This window comes from Patella vulgata, chromosome 4, assembly GCF_932274485.2.
Source record: "Patella vulgata chromosome 4, xgPatVulg1.2, whole genome shotgun sequence".
Taxonomy (NCBI): Eukaryota; Metazoa; Mollusca; class Gastropoda; family Patellidae; genus Patella; species Patella vulgata.
The window spans coordinates 11405379-11426971 of NC_065882.2; the positions used below are offsets into that span (position 1 = coordinate 11405379).

The 21593-nt window shown below is 37.0% G+C and overlaps 1 protein-coding gene across 1 annotated transcript; it reads right to left on the bottom strand.

Annotated features, from left to right (window-relative positions):
• Window positions 1-7959: 7959 nt before the first annotated feature.
• On the bottom strand, window positions 7960-16178 carry LOC126819534 (uncharacterized). The gene is made up of 2 exons (XM_050547664.2): window positions 16085-16178; window positions 7960-11146 (listed from the first exon to the last, which is right to left on the bottom strand). The coding sequence occupies exon 2, from the start codon at window positions 11071-11073 to the stop codon at window positions 9988-9990; it is 1086 nt and encodes a 361-aa protein (XP_050403621.1). The 5' UTR covers window positions 11074-11146; window positions 16085-16178; the 3' UTR covers window positions 7960-9987.
• Window positions 16179-21593: the final 5415 nt, after the last annotated feature.

The following is a 21593-nucleotide window of genomic DNA, read 5'->3' on the forward strand; positions in this document are numbered from 1 at the left end:
AAGTAAATGACGAGTCTAAGTATCAACTTTGCACCCTGCCTGTCCAACTACATGTATTGATTCCGCCCCCGTGTATCACTTGATTCGTGCTTGTTTACACCGGCTATTGTGTCTTTAAAACAGAATTGAAGTGTTAAGATATGGTATACCATGGCTCAGAAATATACATCAAATCAACTCTAGTCCCCCCTCTCCCCCCCCCCCCCCCCACACACACACAAATAAGTTTGGCGTGTCTGTCTCGTACCCATGTGATAAGACGGTCTGGCGGTCTGGTCCTCTCTACGTGTATAAACAATGCGAAACAACCTGTCAGATAAATGTGAATATGTATATAGATTATTTACTTCTGTTTTTAATATTGTAGATTAGTCATAAGAAATATCCAAAACTAAAAGAAGTTGATGATGTTTTAGGTGGAGCAGCAGCATGGGAGAATGTTGATTCTACAGAAGGTAATATAGCTTTAATAACACGATTGTCAGGGATTGATTTTAGAGGAGCACTCATCCCCCTTCACGCTTCTTAATCCAAATTTAGGTGTGCTATAATAGCGTGCGCTAAAATTGGAAATAATCAGTAATTGTTTTCAGTCATTCACCACAAAATATTTAACCAACACATGAAAATCAAGTAGTTATCGATTCCGTCCACTGGATGTGGGCAGTGTAAACATTCATAGCATAAGTACCATACTGGTTCTGCAGATTCATGCACGACTGAGCAAGATAGCCATTTCGATAACCCATCTTATTGTTCGGATTACGAGTGTCATCTTGTTTAGCCTACCTGCTGCAAAGCATGTTGACCTTCCTTAGATTAATGATGCCTCAAAAACAAAGTATGTCTAATAAAATATATGCCTGTAGTAAGCAATGAATTACAGTGTTAATTGTTGAAAAGACAATTTCATTGATCATTGTGTGGACAAGCATACTTGTGTGTGAGGCAACTTGTTATTCATTGATTTTACAGCAATGACCACAGTGTGTTGAATATATTTGTTAATTTTTACAAGTTTTTCGATTTCTTCAATTAGATCGTACAATCGGTGTTTTTTTTTCAATATTGAATCCCCCAGAACATTTAGAGAGGAGCGTTCTAAACAGTCGCCCACAATTTGACCAGATCGATTTTTAGAGCACATGCATTCTTTAAACTTCAATGCCTGGATTGTGGTGTCATCAATTTGTCAATACATGTAATTATTATTGGTGTAATATATTTTAGGACTGTTATTATCGGTGTAAGATATTATCAGTGTAAAGTATTTTAGGACTGTTATTATCGGTGTAAGGTATTATAAGACCTGTTATTATCAGTGTAAAGTATTTTAGGACTGTTATTATCGGTGTAAGTTATTTTAGGACTGTTATTATCAGTGTATGGTATTTTAGGACTGTTATTATCATTGTAAGATATTTAAGAATGTTATATATATCTACATGTAATAAATTACACAGTAACCCAGTTTTAAAGTTGGTACTCTTGAATATATCTTACAATACATTCATATAAATATATTCAAGTCCCCAAGTCTTTAAATGAAATGAAATGAAATGGGGTTTAACGTCCTACTGTTTTGCTCCGAACTGGGCTAATGAAGACGGGCATACGCCATACAGTGTGCCATGAGGGAAATTTTGCCCGGACAGCGGCACTACGGCCTACTCTTATATCGAATTCCAACTGTCAAGGGATCTTTTACGTGCACTCCAATGTGTACACGGGACCTCGGTTTTTCGTCTCATCCGAATGACTAGACAGCTGTCCTTGTCAGGCCCTCCGTCCTGCATCACTGACAAGGGGAAACCACGCCGGAAAATCGGGATGAACTTTCTCGGCCAATGCAGGGATCGAACACCCGACCTCCAGGCTAGCGAGCCAGCGCCTTACCCACTTAGCCACCGTGATCCCCCCCCAAGTCTTTAAACATGTTCACATAATGTTCAGAGGTCCTGCACTTTGTCCTTGGAATGGTCTAACATGCATTGCAAATTAGCAATACATTACCAAACATACATGTAGTATTATCATAGAAAATTACATTGATGATTTTCAAAAGACCTTTAAATTTGTCAAATACAAGAGAGAGCGAGAAATGGGGTTTAACGTCCACTCAACACAAACTAGGTCATTTCGGGACTAACATATGATTTAATTTTATTTCAATAAGTCGCTTGCGCGTAGGGATCTTTAGGAGTGGGAGGAAACCGGGGACTCAGTGACGGGCTTTATGATACAGCGCGCACATGCTAACCATTCGGCCATCCAACCCCACGTCAAATACAATTTTTGAGGACAAATTGTTTGATATTAGCATGAATTAAGTTTTGTGAAAAATTAGATATTATCTGCAAAATGGGAGGGTTGGATGGCCGAATGGTTAGCACGCACGCGCTGTATCATATGGTCTGTCATTGAGTCAACTGGCGGGGTTTCGATTCCCCGGTTGTACGTGACAAGGAGTAGGGTCGCCTGTCCAACCTTGTGGGTTTTCTCCAGGTCCTCTGGTTTCCTCCCACTGCTAAAGACTCCTACACGCAGGGGAATTATTGAAATAGAAAAAAAAATTAAACCATATGTTAGTCCCGAAATGACCTAGTTTGTGTCGAGTGGACATTAAACCCCATCTTTCTCTCTTTCTCTATCTGCAAAATGTAAATTATGATAAGCTGCAGGTTTAAAGACTGGCTCGAATTCCTGGGAGAGGGAGAGTTCAGTTTTACTTCATTTACTTCAATAATTTGCTTGTGCATAGGAGAGTCATAGAAAACCCACAAAGTTGGACAGATGACCCTATTCCTTGTCACACTCCAGTACATTTACAGGTTGAGAATTAAAATGCACACGTTAACTCGAAGGCACATCTTTTGATCTAATACTTCATATTAAACCAGGTTTTTTCTTTGATTGCAGTGCAATCTTCTTCCATGGCGGAAATCATTCTACATGTACATGTATAGCTGTAAATTTCAATTTGACAGACAGTTTTATTAATGTTGTTATCAAAGTTATTATTTCTGGATCTTTAAAGTGTATTTTGTACAGCTGTCAGCCTGTAAGGTTTAACTAATGTAGAAGATCTTTGTGCCTTTAACAAATTAGTTTTCCATTGCTATTCAGTTGTATATTACTATTATGAGAAACCAGACCATTCATTAATATATTACTATTATATGGTACACCATAGAACAAATTGTCTCTTTGTTGGAATGCAAACAGACCATTGAATTATTACAATATATTGTAAACCTTCTTGCTGTACAATACAAGACATTTTGCTAGACCATTCTTATTATACAATATATTATTTATTGACTATGAGTAAAACTTTTTATACTAGACATCAGTCTTCATTAACCCATTTGGTGCAGTATTAAAGTAGAACGTTAAACCCATTTCATTTGTTACAGAAGTACAAAACATTATACTCGACCATTCTTATGGTACAATACTGTAGTCAGTTAACTTATGAGTCTAACTATTACTTACTATTATAAACTATAATACTGTTTTATCTGTCCGGATCATGTCTTTCTATCTCACTATCACAGGGGGTGAAATATTTGTAGGTGGAGTTGTGACAACTTTTGTTGTATTTTGTATGAGATATTGAACTACTTGTATTGGTGTAAAGCTGATTCAAGTCACTGATTGACTAATTTGTACTTTGTAGAATATGAGTTTTACATGTGTACATACAGTATATACATATGGATATAGTCTGTATATAATAAGATATCTATAGTTAAGAGTAAATCTATATACAGGTTGTAAAATATCACAAGTGTTTAACAAGTGATTGATATAGACTTAAACCTAAGACAAGAAACTGATTGATAATTATTTAATAAGATTTGATTTGTTGTGAGGCAGTAAATATAGAACATGTTTTATTAATTGACTTCAAGTTAGTTGTGGATTAAAATATGAAACATGAGGTCTAACAACATCCGACACAGGCACCCTAGACGCATTAAAGCATCGTTTCCTATGAATATATACATTGCTATGGGTAAAGGTATAGTTTCCTATTGCTATGAGTAAAGGTAGGGTTTCTTATTGCCACGGGTAAGGCTATGGATAATTTAATGTGATATACATGCATGTTAGGATAACTGGCACCCAAATGATGGACTCGCAGTTTCTTTATGTTTGCTATGTGAATAACTGAGAAGTGGTAGCAGTTCCTCTAGAAATATTCAGCATACACTGCCTGTAGTGCAACACTTGTTACTACTCGCTGTAAGTAGTATCAGTTGTTCTAGTAATTCAGCGTCCATGTATGATAACTGTCATTAGTACAACAAGCCATTGTGTATCTGCCTAGAACAAGCCATTATATATCTGACTAGAACAAGCCATTATGTATCTGACCAGAACAAGCCATTATGTATCTGACTAGAACAAGCCATTGTGTATCTGACTAGAACAAGCCATTATGTATCTGACTAGAACAAGTTGTATGATTGTAATTTGTCTCTTCAACATGTTTAAATATTATTGTTTATATTTTTCAGTGACGTGTCCTAAATGTGAACATAATCGAGCCTTCTTTATGCAGATACAAACACGATCTGCTGATGAACCAATGACAACATTCTATAAATGCTGTAGTATGACCTGTGCTCATCAATGGCGAGATTAATCGACCAATGACAGACTTTGTTTTATAAATGGGGAAGTATGATTGTGTGATTAATCTACCAATGGCAGACTTTGTTTTATAATTGCTGTAGTATGATATGCTTACAGATGGCAGGATTAATTGCCATAGTGGTCTGGTGGATAAAAAGATGAAATCCCTTATGTTAAAAACGGGTTACATTGTATGAGGAAGTTAAAACAAGTTGCACTGTATGCTGAAGTTATTGGCTGCCAACATGAGTGAGTGTATTGAGCTGTATGAGGAAGTTATTGGCTGCCAACATGAGTGAGTGTATTGAGCTGTATGAGGAAGTTATTGGATGCCAACATGAGTTAAGGTGTATTGAGCCGTGTTTCTTGCATGCCAACATGAGTTATAGTGTACTGAACTGTATTTATTGGATGCCAACATGAGTTATAGTGTATTGAGATGTGATTGGATGCCAACATGAGTAGCCCTAGTGCATCAAATATTTAATGAAAAATGAACAACATGTATATGAAGATGTAAGACTATTTATAGATTTAAAATGTTTAATAGATTTATATTAAAACTGACTGTCAAATTGTAAAATATCATTCAATGACATTTAAATAGGGTGTGTTTAAATGAAGATTAATGGCTGATTCCCACTCTAATAATATAATCTTACAGCTGTTTATCTTGTTATCATTGAGAATAAAATATTTATGGTTGTATGTTGTCATCAGTTCAGTCTGTCCATCCATCAGTCCAAGTATTCCAGATTAGGCGAGAACAATGGCGGCGCCAGCCGTCGGTGATTGGAGGGGCAAAGCTGGGGCAAAGTCCAAGGTTAAGGGGGCAAAGGCACGAGCTTTAACTAGAGGTAAGGGGCCTCCCCCAGAAAATTATGAAAAAGAGGTTGCCGGAAATGAAGCCTGGCAGTATTTCAGGCAATGATCGATGAGATTAAGTGTCAAAAGAACGGACTTGCGAATCACGACGAAGCCCACTCAAGAGCGTCAAAGTAGGGAGTCCTCCCCCAGAAAATTTTGAAAAATAGACTGCCGGAAAAGCTGTCTTACAGTATTCTGTCAGGCACCGATCGTGGAGATAAATAGATCTGACCAGATACCGTCCGTCGCCTGATCACTAGTTTATCCGACTAGAGAACAAAATGTCAAACGAACGGACTTGCGAAACTCAACCAATTCCCCTGGTGAGTGCCAAAGTAGCGAGTCCATTGGGGACCTCGCCAAGAAAATTTTGAAAAATAGACTGTCGGAAATGCTCTACAACATGCAAGTTTATGACTGAGTGGGGATGTGGGATTTATTCACCGTAGAAGGTATTGATTACCGAAACGTATCACAAATACTTTTTTTTATTTTCCAAAATTATTGGGGGGGGGGGGGCAAACACAGGGCAGACCGGATTAATGGGGGGGGGGGGGGTGTCGGCAAATCATAAAGAGTATGCTTTTCAAAATCAGTTATGAATTGACAACTTAACCCCGGGCTGTCAGCAATACTGTTTACATACATTACAGATCAGGGGATATTACCTTAATGTACCTTCCTTGAGGTATCCTGGATGATGGGGATGGGTGTATACTGTAATTACCTTACCTGGGGTAAACTGGAAGGGAAGGGATGTGATGTTATTCCTTACCTGAGGTATCCTGGATGATGGGATGCTATTCCTTACCTGGATTGTTATACTTAACCTGGTTAGTAGAGGAGGTGGCAGAAAAATCCCCATTTACTGTAGCCACAGAAAGTTAGAACTGGATTGGAATGAAAATCATTTTGAATTAAGATTCGTCTAACTAGCCGGTTATTTACCGTCTCTAATTCCAAATTATAAACAAACTACTTCTGAGTATTATTTCCCCATTTGTCGATGTCATGAGAGGTGAGTGGGCAGTGTATATGGTAGACACAGTTAACCAAACATAAGATCAGTTTAATAAATACTGTATCAATTATTTAGTAGATTTAGTGAAACCTCTCCACCTATAATCCTATTATCAACGACAAGGTCACAGCACCGGCCTTATGTAAATTACATAGGGTCGTAACTAGCTTAGAGCAACTTCTGGGGTGGGAAGTGTTCTCGGGGTGCTGTAATATTGACAGACATGTATATCTTATTTTTTATGGTCGAAAATTTTTTACCCCCACCCCCTTCGCCCCCCTAGTTACGGGCCTGAAATTACATAGTTGTGTTTGCAATGTCGAAGACTGTGAATGATATTGAGTTAAAGACTTGCCTGGATGGTATATTTATCATATGGCATATGACCATATTCTATGGAACAATTCTGAGAATATTTTGAACAATTGAACATCTAACACCCTTCTGTAAAATTAGGAGCGAATGACAGCAAACAAAGTGTAGACTTTTAGGAACTCAATCTGTAAACACGGGTAAACTCGCCATCAGCGTTGTTTAAAAGGAAGAATAATGACCCTAACTTCCACCAGTAGTAGGAGCAATGATATTTTGGGAACCAGAAAGCTGAAATTTCTATCTGCGGAATACCAGTAATTTAGTACACATGTCATAATTGACCAGATTGAAGTTTCCCAGCCCTGTAAAGTATCCGTTCCCATTTGGTTGAATCTTTCATTTTTTGCTGGTATATTTATGCGCAGTAGATGGCTGACCACATCTATCTTACGTTAAAAAAAATGAAATGGAGTTTAACGTCCTACTGTTCTGCTCCTAACCTGGGCTAATGAAGACGGGCATACGCCATACAGTGTGCTATGAGGGAAATTTTGCCCGGACAGCGGCACTACGGCCTACTCTTGTATCGAATTCCAACTGCCAAGGGATCTTCTACGTGCACGCCAATGTGTACACGGGACCTCGGTTTTTCGTCCCATCCGAACGACTAGACAGCTTTCCTTGTCAGCCCCTCCGTCCTGCATCACTGACAAGGGAGAACCACGCCGGAAAATCTGGATGAACTTTCTCGGCCAATGCAGGGATCGAACACCCGACCTCCAGGCTAGCGAGCTGGCGTCTTACCCACTTAGCCACGTGATCCCCATCTTACGTTAAAAGGGTCACCACAGTTCAGCGAAAACGATAGGCACTATGGTACACGCATTTAATTGCAGGAACAAGATCCGATTACAACAAAAAAGTAGGACGTTAAACCCCATTTCAAGGAGGTTCAAGTCTAGTTACTTTAGTAACGAATATTATGGCTCGAGAGCAGAGCCGATAATATTCGTTACTAAAGTAACTATATAGTTCCAAGCCCATTTCATATCCAACAGCTTTATTGATACTCATAAGAAGCCAAGATGATAGACTGGGCTTTACGAAGATATTAATAAAAAAAAGATTCATGCTAAGGTGATAGACTGGGCTTTACGAAGATATTAACAAACAAATGATTCATGCCAAGATGAAAGACTTGGCTTTACGAAGATATTAATAAACAAATGATTTATGCCAACTATTTTAATAAATATTATACAAATACATCAGAACTAGCCCTGACCTTAATAAATAACATAAAATACATCCCACCCAACCCTGACCCTTATAAATAACACGTTTTAACCCGAGCTCACAACCAGCCATACGGTATACGGCGGTTTGTGAACTAGGCATTACATGCACATACTATGTTTGAACAGCCCCGGGGATGAACGATCTAAGTCACTTTTTCAATGAACACCAGTGAATGGCGCCATCTGGTAGCAAATTGTATAAACTTTCTGTGGAACAATCTATTTCAGGTAAAAACAATCGGAGTCACATCGAACCAAGGCTCTTCTGAAATGACCTCCCGGACAAATACAAGTCCACCGTACTCTTTATATAACCTTAATTTGCCTGAAAAGTTGAAGTGTGTTGTACTGGTAATTATATAGGGTTCGTATAAGCATCATATTGAAGTTGTAATTAAACCCACTTGTTGTTCTGTTCGTGTCAAACATTCTCGTCCAAAAGTCTATTTTGCTTTTTAAGCGAAAAGACAAAATGTGACTTAGAAATGTTCTTCCCCTGGGCTCTTCGTTTTCATATAACATGATGTTTGCATACACTATGTCTCTACACAAATTTAATGAAATATCACAGACTGTAAATGTAAATTGAAAACAAACATTGACTCTGTCCGGGAACTCATCTAAGCTACCTATAACACGTGGCGGATATCCTGTATTAGGCAGGGTATGCTTACAAATATCTGTTGTCTATTTTGGGTTGACACGTGACGTATTCGTTTATATTTCTAGCACATTTTATAATACTATATATATATATGTATAAAAATACGACATTCTGAGACAGGTGTCAATCAAGGGTGTCAACAGGGAGGTGTTGTCTATCAAGGGTGTCGACAGGGAGGTGTTGTCTAAAAAGAGGATGGACAGGGAGGAGTTGTCTGTCACGAGGCGAGACAGGGATAGCGTTCACTAGGCCGATCGGCGACACCACAGACACGATACCGTTCAACAGGCCGAACGGTAACACCCTGGACACGATAGCCTACCGTTAACTAGCCCGAACAGTGACATCCCGGACACGCTACCGTTCACAAGGCTGAACAGCGACTCCCGGACATGATACCGTTCACTAGACCGAACAGCAACATCGCGGACACGATACCGTTCACTAGGCCGTTACATGTTACACATCCCTCGCCGTCATTTAAACAGAATAAAATCTTCCCTAAAATCACCAAAGTCTTATTGATTTGGCACATTATCTGGACGGAATATACATAACATGTAGTCAGAACTGCACATTATCTGGACGGAATATACATAACATATAGTCAGAACTAAACATTATCTGGACGGAATATACATAACGTGTAGTCAGAAATAAACATTATCAGGATGGGATATACAGGGCCTGTAGCCGGAACTAAACATTATCTGGACTGAATATCCATAACGTGTAGTCAGAACTAAACATTATCTGGACGGGATATACATACCGTGTAGTCAGAACTAAACATTATCAGGATGGAATATACACAACCTGTAGCCGGAACTAAACATTATTTGGACGGAATATCCATAACGTGTAGTCGGAACTAAACATTATCTGGACGGAATATCCATAACTTGTAGCCGGAACTAAATATTATAGGCCTACCTATTATAGTTTCCGATCTATACATCATTAGCACTTTGCACCGTAATATCTTTAATAAAACCGTCGATATTTTAATATATTTCATTTTTCATTAAAACTTCAATGGAAGAATTTAACAATATCCACAAAGCCCTTTTTTGCCAACAATAGTTTTTAAAACGAATTACGAATTAGTTTTATAAATTGTAACCTTATAGTAGAACAGTTCAAACACCACCTGTCGTTAAATACAAGGGTTACAAACGTTATTAGGTTTCTGAAATTGTCAATGGTTCATTTTTATTAGAGGTAGTGTTATGAAAGTAGGCACGGTCTACTTCGTCCGCCCATTCTTTTATCCACGTCTCTTTCTCGGGTGTCATCAGTTCGTTATCTTCAATATATTTCGTCACATCCGTGTAGGCGTAGGAATCGTTGACGTCACGCCACGTTTTCCATGTTTTAGCCGACTTGTGTCTGCTTGTTGTAGATTTCATAATGGAAGATAAATTGAAAGCGGATCCATTACCCGAATCGACCTCGTCTCCAGAATTCAGGTTATCATTTTCAGTTTTAGGTAGGAGTGGACCTTCTTTGTCACTCATTTTTAACTTGGGGACGTCTTTATCAAGAGATGCCCTCGGTTTGGGAATATCTATTTTTATTTCTGTTTCCTGTTTCAATTTTTGCAATTTTTGTAAATACTGCTCCTCGTGCCAGCGTTTAAATTGTTCGATTTTCCGTCGAATAGAAAACGGTTCGTCAAACGGTTTTAACTTCTGGTTTTTATTCACTTTACTTTTTGATTTATGATGGTCATTTGACGCTTTAGGCGCGAGACGTGGAGTGTTTTCGTTGGTTGCTTTACTTGGAACCTTTTTCTCTGTTTTATATCTCCTATCGTTTGGAATTATAGGGGTGAGACGCAAAGTTTCGGGAGATTTTCTAATGTCTAAAGATGTCGTTGTTGTTTTTAAAGTTTTTCCATCTTTACGCGAAGTCGGCGAATTTTGAGATTCCTTGAGTAAAATAGTTTGTCCAACACTACGTGTAGTTTTACTATTTGATTTTCCATGAGCGGGATTCGAAGTTTGAAATTTCCACACACCGTTGGAAAAAGATGGCGTTGACACTCCTGCCGTGGTGTTAATAGGTGGAAGCATGGAAGATTCACTCATTCGACGCGGATTCTGGCTTCGAATTTTGGATTTACTAAGTTGTGGATTTTTGCTTTTGTGTCGCCTTTCTTCTCCTTTTACGTCTTCGACGTCATCAGCGTGAAATTGTTTGACGTAATCCGAGAAACGTTTACTGTAGACTTCCGGTGAAGTCACGTGCAAATATGTTTCTCCCATTATGAATGATTTCTTGGTGACCGATTTACCATAAAGCTGGTTGCTAGGTTAGTTTCTGGTTGGATTGCCATTTCTAAAAATAAAATACAAGAATAAAATATTTTATAATTAATTATCTTTTAAGATTCAAGTTGTTTTTTTCCTATCTTTAAAGAACCGTTTCCACTTTTAACATGGAAGAAAAACAAAGAACAATTTGGCACACCTTTAATCAAATCCAACTCTTAATTACTACTAGCTAGTACGTGTTTAGCACCATTTTCCATTTGGTTAGAAACGTGCGTCATAGATTTCCTAATAAATAGAAATAGCGTGACTTTGTTGAACTTAAGTTTAATTACATTTCATCATTAGCAGCTTTAATAGGATTCTATTCATCATTAAAAATAGATAGAAATACAATTAATGTTGATTGTAGAACAGATTCCGCCATCAGACTTCTAGGCAATCTGCAAACATTGCTACTAGAGCTACTTTAATAACATTTTCATTTAAACCTTTTTTACAGATATTTTGACGACTGTTCACGACGTTTTCGTCCCTTTTGGTGGTTCGGTCATGGATATACCAGAAAATATAACAACGTATGTAATCAGAAAATAACAACGTATGTAACCAGAAAATAGAACAACGTATCTAACCAGAAAATATAACAATGTATCTAACCAGAAAATATAACAACGTCTGAAACCAGAAAATATAACAACGTATTTAATCAGAAAATAACAACGTATTTAATCAGGAGATATAACAACGTACCAGAAAATATAATGTATGAAACCAGAAATATAATAACGTATGAAACCAGAAATATAACAACGTATTTAATCGGAAAACAACAACGTATGTAACCAGGAGATATAACAACGTACCAGAAAATATAATAACGTATGAAACCAGAAATATAATAACGTATGAAACCAGAAAATATAACAACGTATGAAACCAGAAAATATAACAACGTATTTAATCAGAAAATAACAACGTATGTAACCAGGAGATATAATAACGTATGAAACCAGAATATATAACAACGTATTTAACCAGAAAATATAACAACGTATGTGATAAGAAAATATAACAAAGTATGTAATAAGAAAATATAACAATGTAAGTAACCAGAAAATATAACGACGTATCTAACCAGAAAATATAACAATGTATTGAATCAGTAGAAATTCACGAGAACATAAATTCAAAGAGACCGTATAATGTTATCTCAAACCAGGAAGATATACTATTCAAAAAAAGTAGGGGATATTTGATTTTGGGGGCATACTACTAAAATATGCAAATGACTACGAAAAAAGTCACTATAGAACCTAACAGACGAAACATTTCCAGTTACATGTGACGCCCAAACGCACCAATAGCTACCGCATGGAATGCAGGTGCTGCTTGGGATCATCATGGGGGTCCAACCCAAGATTTGCACGACTCTGACTTTGAATGTTACAGTCATTGTGGCATTGAATTCCAGGGTGGAAACATCAGTTTAATTGTTTTAGTGACCAGAAAACAAATTTTGATATGCGTCGGCTTACCCAAAATGAAAGGTTACGTGCCCTTGGCATGCTACAGATCGGCACAACACAGGCGGTTGTGGCGCGGACGATGAATGTTTCTCAGTCTGTCATAAGCAGGCTATGGTCCAGATACCGTGATACACAATCTGTACAGGACAGACCACGCTCAGGTCGACCAAGGGCGACAACTCAAGCCCAGGATCGATTTATCCGTACCTTGGCCTTGAGAAATCGTGTCATCACAGCAAATCAGATCAGCGCTCGTCTTCAAACAGACACTGGTGTGAGAGTGAGTGGCCAGACGATTCGGAATCGACTGCATAGGGGTCACCTTCGCGCCCGACGTCCTCGCGTGATCCCTTGTTTGAGAGATCATCACATTCAGGCAAGACGTCGTCGGTGTAGGGATCGTCAACACTGGGATAATCGACGCTGGAGCAATGTGATGTTTTCAGATGAGTCAAGGTTCACTGTTGATTTTTTGGACAGACGTAGGAGGGTGTGGCGTCGTCGAAACGAGCGCTTCCAAGACGTTAACGTCATCAGACATGATCGATTTGGGGGTGGTTCTGTTATGGTGTGGGGAGGCATCACTGTTGCTGGAAGAACGGCTTTACATGTTGTTGCAGGGCGTGTTACAGGCCAGTACTACCGGGACAACATCTTGGCAGTCCATGTTGTGCCGTTCGCACGACGTCATGGCCGCCGTTTCATCTTCCAGGATGACAACGCAAGATGTCACAGGGCATGGATCGTTACAGGTTACCTCCAACAACAGAACATCACCACATTACCTTGGCCAGCACTGAGTCCCGACCAGGGCTGCCGACAACCAGTATCGCAGCGCAATTTGCGATACATATTTTGTCCGTTGCTATCATTTTGGATATTGACACAAGAATTATCCACATTTTGAAGACTAGAAGGCTTACTCAACACTTTCAACGTGTATAAAATGTTGAATAACATTTTAGAAACAAAACTGAATTCTCCGTGTGACATTTTCTTCTCGAACTGCCCAGACACAATACTATATAACACAGGGACATAACTCTATGAATAGGGACTATTAAACCGGAAATAGGGAATCAAGTAGTACCACTCACGTTGTGAGACATCAAGTAATTATATCATATTCATTTTGAAAGAAATAAATCCAGTGTATCTCCCACGTATTGTAAATAAAATATAAAAAAAATAAATACATGTTAACGTATTGTAAAATGATAAATCAAAGTAAAAATTCCCGTAAAATATTATTGTTTATATCGCGTGTGTCTAGTTAATCGAGGTGCGCCCGATTGAACAAAAATAATAATACACGATAAAAAGCAGACGAAATTGTTTTCTAACGAAGATTTCTAACGTAACAAAAAAATTACAATTAAAATGAGTGGGGCTTCGGAAGTCACTGTCAAGAATTGGCTTCAGACATAAGACCTAACTAAATGTCTACATCACATTCACAAACTGTCACAAGTACTTGTGGCAGTGCTAAAAAATCTAAGAATAGTCAGAATGGAATCTAATCATATTTCAATTCGTTATGAATTAAAGTAATATCTTGTTATTTAGGTGTTTTACGTTGAAACTGAAAAACTGCTAATCAATTTTTAAATTTGCTAATCAAATTTGGCAAAATTGGACTTTTTGATTAGCAGTGCTGCTATTCAACTGTGAAAAATTACCGACAGCCCTGGTCCCGACCTCTCCCCCATCGAGCATGTCTGGGACATGCTCGGACAGAGGTTACGTCAACGTCAACAACGTCCTGCCAATGTCCAAGAACTTGCTGCTGCGTTGCAACAGGAATGGGACAATCTGGACCAAAATGACCTTAGACGTCTCATTGGGAGTATGCCACGTCGGATCAATGCTTGTTTGGCAAACAGAGGAGGATTTACCCGTTACTGACTTGGTTGTGATGCTGTGGTAACTTTGCTGTTTGACCCCGGGTATCATTTTACCCTTATAATGGTCAGTCTGTGCCTTACTTAGTCTAACGATCATTTGGAATAAATCGATGAATGTGAACTTCATTTCATTTTGTCATTTGTTTCTTCGTCAGTTTCATTAGGTGACTTTAATAACACTTAAAAATCAAATATCCCCTACTTTTTTTGAATAGTATATAAAATAAAATGTCATCAAACTTGAAAAAAAAATGTTGGTTAAGGTCACGTCAGCCCCAACCGGGCTATATTGCGCCAAACATATGGTGAATTTAACGAGAAAAATTAAAACATTATCACAGACTTGTATTCATATATGTAAATAAAATATAATTAAAAATATATATAACAAATCCTTTACATATATAAATATTTAAAACTCAATATATGATAAATATATACAATTAAAATATATACCATTAAAAATTTTGAATAAAATTTTCTCTCTTTTAAAAATGTTAGCAATTTTATCATATAGCTCCGGTTAGGCAAAATCATCAAACATGACCCTTGTATAAATCAAATCCTATTTTAGGTAGACCTTCAATTAAAACACTTGACTTTATCAAACCTACTCTCGGTATATTTATATATATGTGTCACGGAGTAGGGTAAGGTCTATCGTAGCCCCTTGGTTTAAATCTACGCGTAATGTCTGCTCGTTCAGGTTTGAGGGCGTCGTTTGGTAACGGACTGACACCTGCTGATTGAAAACATCAACTTAATTATCCATGACAAATTATTCGATACAAAATCATGAATTTATTTTAGCTTTTTAGGATTTTCAAACTTTCAAATCTAGAGCATAGCCGAGAAATTATTTAAGAGATTTTTCTACTGTAATTTGGACCCAATCGGGCTATAATTTACCACGTCAGTCCCAATCGGGCTATATTTCACCACGTGAGGCACAACCGGGACATATTTTACTACGTCACTACCAACCGGGACATATTTCACTACGTCACTACCAACCTGGCTATATTTCAATAGTTTATTGTGTTTTCGGTGGTGTTAGTATTTATAGAATTATGAACCTCGACATTTTAAATCAATTTAACTATTAGACGTAATATTTAAATATATGTTTACTCATTCCTTTATCCCACACTTACCCAGTTAACTCATTCCTCTATCCCAAATTCACCCAGTTAACTCATTCCTCTACCCCACATTCACCCAGTTAACCCATTCCTCTACCCCACACTCACCCAGTTAACTCATTCCTCTACCCCACATTCACCGAGTTAAACCATTGACGCGACCAATATCACTTTCAAATAAAGAAAAAGATAATAAAATGGCATTTAACTACCCCCGCCCCCAGTTACCACCACCACTCAATCATCCGTTTCACCGGATAAATATAAATATTATGTACTCAACTTAACTAACAATTTCTATATTATATAAAAAATAGAAGACTCATATACATATATTCCCAATTATAACTTCAACAATTATACAAATTACTAGTAACAGATTCTAACCCAACATTTTTTATTGGATCATATATTTTATATATATATTTACCTGTTAAAGCGCCGAGCGTATATCCACCGCGGCCAATTAATCAATGATATGATATTGACTAGAAACCTACACACAGCTATACGCTGATCTAATATAATAAACTACTTGTCAACATACCTGTATAACACACTCACGCTATTGTATAACAATACACTACTTTACACGGATCAAATAACACTTGACAACATTGAACACGACAACACACAGCTATAATATAACCCCGACGCGTTTATTATCTCTTTCGATGCAGAAACGTATGAAAGAAAAAGTAATCTAAGAAGTGTGTTGTTTTATATTTAATGCTGTAAATAAAGTGAACTTTTCGAAAAATAATTAAAGCGATTTGGAATATTAAAGAATAAAATATTTACAAAAGTGTCTTATCGTTAGCGTAGGACAAAAATGAGGTCAACTATGCACATTGAAATGGATTTTACATCAGGTTTTGTGTTGAGACGTTTAACTGTTGAAATGTTGTTGAGTGTTAATTAACTAACATAGCATTAACAAAATTTTCTTTTCTCACAGATTAGTCTGTTATATTAATACGCAACATGGTCCATTAAATCAATTATAATATAACACGCTAAATCATCATATTATTGCGAATCAATTATATACGAAAACCTAAATGATAATATTGCGAATCATTTATATATAAATACGATATTATTGCGAATAGTTTAAATAGACAAACTAAAGAAACGTCGTTGATCATGGGTGTGACTGGTGTGCTATAAAAGGGGAAAGATCGATAATTATCCCATATGGGGGGGGGGGGGGCTAGAGTGCCGCGCTTCAACCTTTAGCTGACAGGTGGCCCCTGACTTGCGGTTGTGGTTTCGATCCCTGGTGTGCGCGTATGTGGCTTGGAGATAGGGGCGCCTTCTAAACCTCGCGGTTTTACTCCGGTTAAATCCCACAGGAGGACACAACAAAACCGACTGGCTATTTACATCATCATAGGTTTATTTTATATATCACCGGGACCTATTGTACCGTATACAAGCTACGAAGTAATTACGCCAGAGTTATATAATACAACCTAACATTCTATACTGATCAAATTGATTATTGGTTATAATCACAGATCAATCATAATTTATTGATCTCTTAACATTTACTACTAGAGTATATTCAAATTAAATTCTTTTATATATAATGTAATTCTAACTATGCAAAACCTGAAATGGGAAGTGTTATTTGATGTTCCAAAAAGCGTAAGCATACTCTGCAGTTTGTTACAAGGCAGTCTGATTCAATACACCAGATCTACCAATAAGTCAGCCAGGAGCCGGTTCCAAAAGGTTAATTATAAGAAATACTGATGTTAATATTATTATAACACAGTTAGGAGCCGACCCCAAAGGGTTAATTATAAGAAATACCGATGTTAATACTATTATAACTCAGTCAGTAGAAATACTACTGTTAATATTATTATAGTTTGCGTACCTGTTCCCACCACCAGACAGTAGATATTCTACAGATCGATATTCAATCAATGATTAATAATATAGACTTATCAACAGATAAAGCCGATTTTAATTAACATTAGATCATATCTTTAACCTAACACGATAATACAACTTTAATAATTAAAACATAGATTCATGGGAAATAGGCTATATTCTAGAACGACACCAACGGTCTGCATTCTAGAGAGATACGTCAGCAGCAACATCCTGTATGCCAGAAAAACACACTTGCACCAAACGCAATCTGATTAAAACACAGATCCTATTTCGTTTCGTTTTTATAGTTCAAAATTTCGTTTTATTTGTCTGTATTACACTAAGATCTGGAAGAGTTGTTATATAGCTGGCGTTCTGGATTAGCCAATGAATCCATCTGTTACGATGACTTCTTGGTGTGCCATGCACGGAACTATGGGTAAACCACTAGAAACGTCAACACTGATTGATTAATCAATGTCTGACGTCATAGGGTCAAAAGCCGCTCGTGCGAACCCTCACGGGATCTCCCACTACAACTGGTCAGATCTTCATGTAGTAGACGCCATCGAAGGTATAAAAAACGAAACGAAATATATATCTGTATTTTAATCAGATTGCACCAAACGCTAATACTGGGCCCTTATTCACGAAAACTGCAATTCGATTGGCTGACCAGTAAAATCAATTTGCATATATCCAATGAAGTTGCAGTATTTCTTAAAATTTCGGTTGTAACTTAGTTTAGTTTTCGTGAATAAGGGCCCAGGTGTTATATACAAAATATCAAAGTCCTTACCTGTGTAGATGTGTACAATATACAGGCTATGTAGATGTTAATACGATCTATTATATTGTATATATGTGTATGTGTACAATATACAGGCTATGTAGATGTTAATACGATCTATTATATATATATATATATATATATATATATATATATATATATATATATATATATAAGATGACATTATTTATGAATAGTCCCAAGACGGACGAAAAGTACTTTAAAATGTTAAAATGTTATTAAACCAGTGCTGAAATCAGTTTGTGTCGGCATACCTTTTTTTTATCTTTTCATCATTTACCGTGAAACAAAGTAGTGCAGCTTTGCGGTTGTGCTAATAATTTTGGATATATATATATATATATATATGTAGATGTTAATACGATCTATTATATATATATATATAATAGATCGTATTAACATCTACATATATATATGTAGATGTTAATACGATCTATTATAGATCGTATTAACATCTACATAGCCTGTATATTGTACACATACACATGTATACAATATACAGGCTAATATATGAGTGTAAATAGGTGCGAGTAACAATAGAGTAAACCAATGGTTTTATAATAACTCGTATTTATATTAATCAACAATTCTATAAATCATATTAGTCACGCTTCATTTAACCTCAATACACTCTTTACTAACCAGGTATATATAACAAACTCAACTTTCTTTAATATCGACCATTAATGCTATATTCTTATGTTCTATGTATTCTTAAATCATGATTGTACATTCATCCATACATATATCTGATCGACCATAGTTTTACTAGTTCATATTATTTATTTATGTATTCATTTTTATTAATTTTAGCCCCCCCCCCCTCCCAAAGAAATGAACTTTTTGTAAGCACAGATACTCTCTTTTATTCTTTATTTTATCTTGTTTTTTTCGAGTGCTGGATTCTTCCTTCAGAGAACCAACAATAAATGCTAGGAAGAATGGACCAGGCCACACACTCACCAACAAGCCTTTCAACCGGACAAACCGTCCAGACCTAGGCAAATCACTTATTTTGTCGCCCAGTGTTATGTTTATCTTTGATTGTCTCTATGTATATATTATCTCCACACTCGTTAAAGCACTTGTTACATAAACGTATACATGTCCGCGTCCGAATGTTAAATGTGCATCGCCCGTCCTTTAAGTGTTTTCTTCTATGCATATAAATTTTTTATCAAACCTTTCACTGGTTTGCTAATTCCTATTGTAAATATTTCACTTTTTATATATAACATGTAATTGTCTGCGATAACACTTTTGTGGAAGCGGATGTTAAATAAAACTATTTCACACACATTCTCTAATATCAGGGTAGTAGCCAGACTACTGTGTACTCTACAAAGAAAAAGGGTTAGGATTAGGTGTAGATCCTTTTTGTTTTTTTATTCAGATAGTAATTTATAAAGATGTCAATATTAATATCTGTATATATAATTAGTTGCCACTAATATCACATTCTCTCGTTGTTTAACAAATAAACTAATAACATTCTTCTTATCAACTTACTGCAATATATATACAAATATATTAACACCATATATTAAACACTATGTTATATCACTATGTAATGTTCGAATTAGAATTTATTTCAACGGTCGACCTAGGAAAATAAATTAAAGGTATTAGTTACTCACTTTGCTTTGTTTTTAAAACTCTAATAATGTGGACTATGTCAGTTTTAATCTACCTGGGGGATCACGTGGCTAAGTGGGTAAGACGCTGGCTCGCTAGCCTGGAGGTCGGGTGTTCGATCCCTGCATTGGCCGAGAAAGTTCACCCAGATTTTCCGGCGTGGTTCTCCCTTGTCAGTGATGCAGGACGGAGGGGCTGACAAGGAAAGCTGTCTAGTCGTTCGGATGGGACTAAAAACCGAGGTCCCGGGTACACATTAGCGTGCACGTAAAAGATCCCTTGGCAGTTGGAATTCGATATAAGAGTAGGCCGTAGTGCCGCTGTCAGGGCAAAATTTCCCTCAGCACACTGTATGGCGTATGCCCGTCTTCATTAGCCCAGTCGGAGCAAAACAGTAGGACGTTGAACCCCATTTCATTTTAATCTACCGGCATCCTCGGTATGCAGCTGTGTCATTCGATCCGTTCCACTACACTAATCCCTCGAATTGTCTACCCTTGATGTTTGTGCTATTTTTATCGACCAATCAAATAAATCGTTAAATACATAAAAAAAAAACACTTACATAAAAATAACGCCTTTCCCACCAGAAAGATGCCTAGGGCACATTTGTGTGTGTGTGTGTGCGTGTATGTGTGTGTGTGTGTATGTGCATGTCACTTCTTTTATATTGAATTTCTTGCGAACAAGACGCCAGATATTGTTGGCTGATATCAACCTGGCACCCGTCTTCATTAGCCAAGTTCGGAGCAGAAAAGTAGGACGTTAAACCCCATTTCATTTCATTTCAATCTTGCACACTATAAGCCGGCACACTATAAGCCTATTCACCACACGATAAGCAAAATCAAGCTGGCACGCTATAAGAAATTCACTGGAACGACCATGACTGCAATGAAATCACGTGATTTATATAGCTAATCCGAGCCTTCTGCAAATAACATAAATGGAAAGTATAATCTATTTTAGTAATAATAAAATAGCTAATCCGAGCCTTCGGCAAATAACATAAATGGAAAGTATAATCTATTTTAGTAATAATAAAATTGTCTGCGATATCACTTCGGTGGAAGCGGACGTAAATTACAACTAACTAACAACTATTTTAGTAATTAGGTTACCTTGGACAGCGACCCATTTCTTTACACAAAATAACGAGGATTTTTCACTTCTAAAGGACATAATCATGAATGTGCCCGGTATTAGCTGATAGATACAAAGAGCCATAGAAAGATACTTCCAAGTGATGTCTGACACGATAACTGGAATTTCCTATTAAGACCAGAACAGTAGGACGTTAAACCCAATTTCATTTCATTTCTCCTATTAAGACCGTATTTTGACATTTTATACACCCGACACCACCCTTCTTCCTCTCAATAGAGTTGAGTAGTCACGGTTGTTCAGCGAATTTCTTACAGCATGCCGTGCTTTTTTGTCACCCGCATTTTCAGAATGAATCAATCGTTAACTAAAACGAATTTTCCACAAATCTGTGATGGTTGTTTATTTTTAATTAATTAGACAACAATATAAATTTACAATATGTTAAGTAAAAAAACAACTTAATATTCCCCATTCTTTGATGTTTGTGCACGGAAAAGAGAAA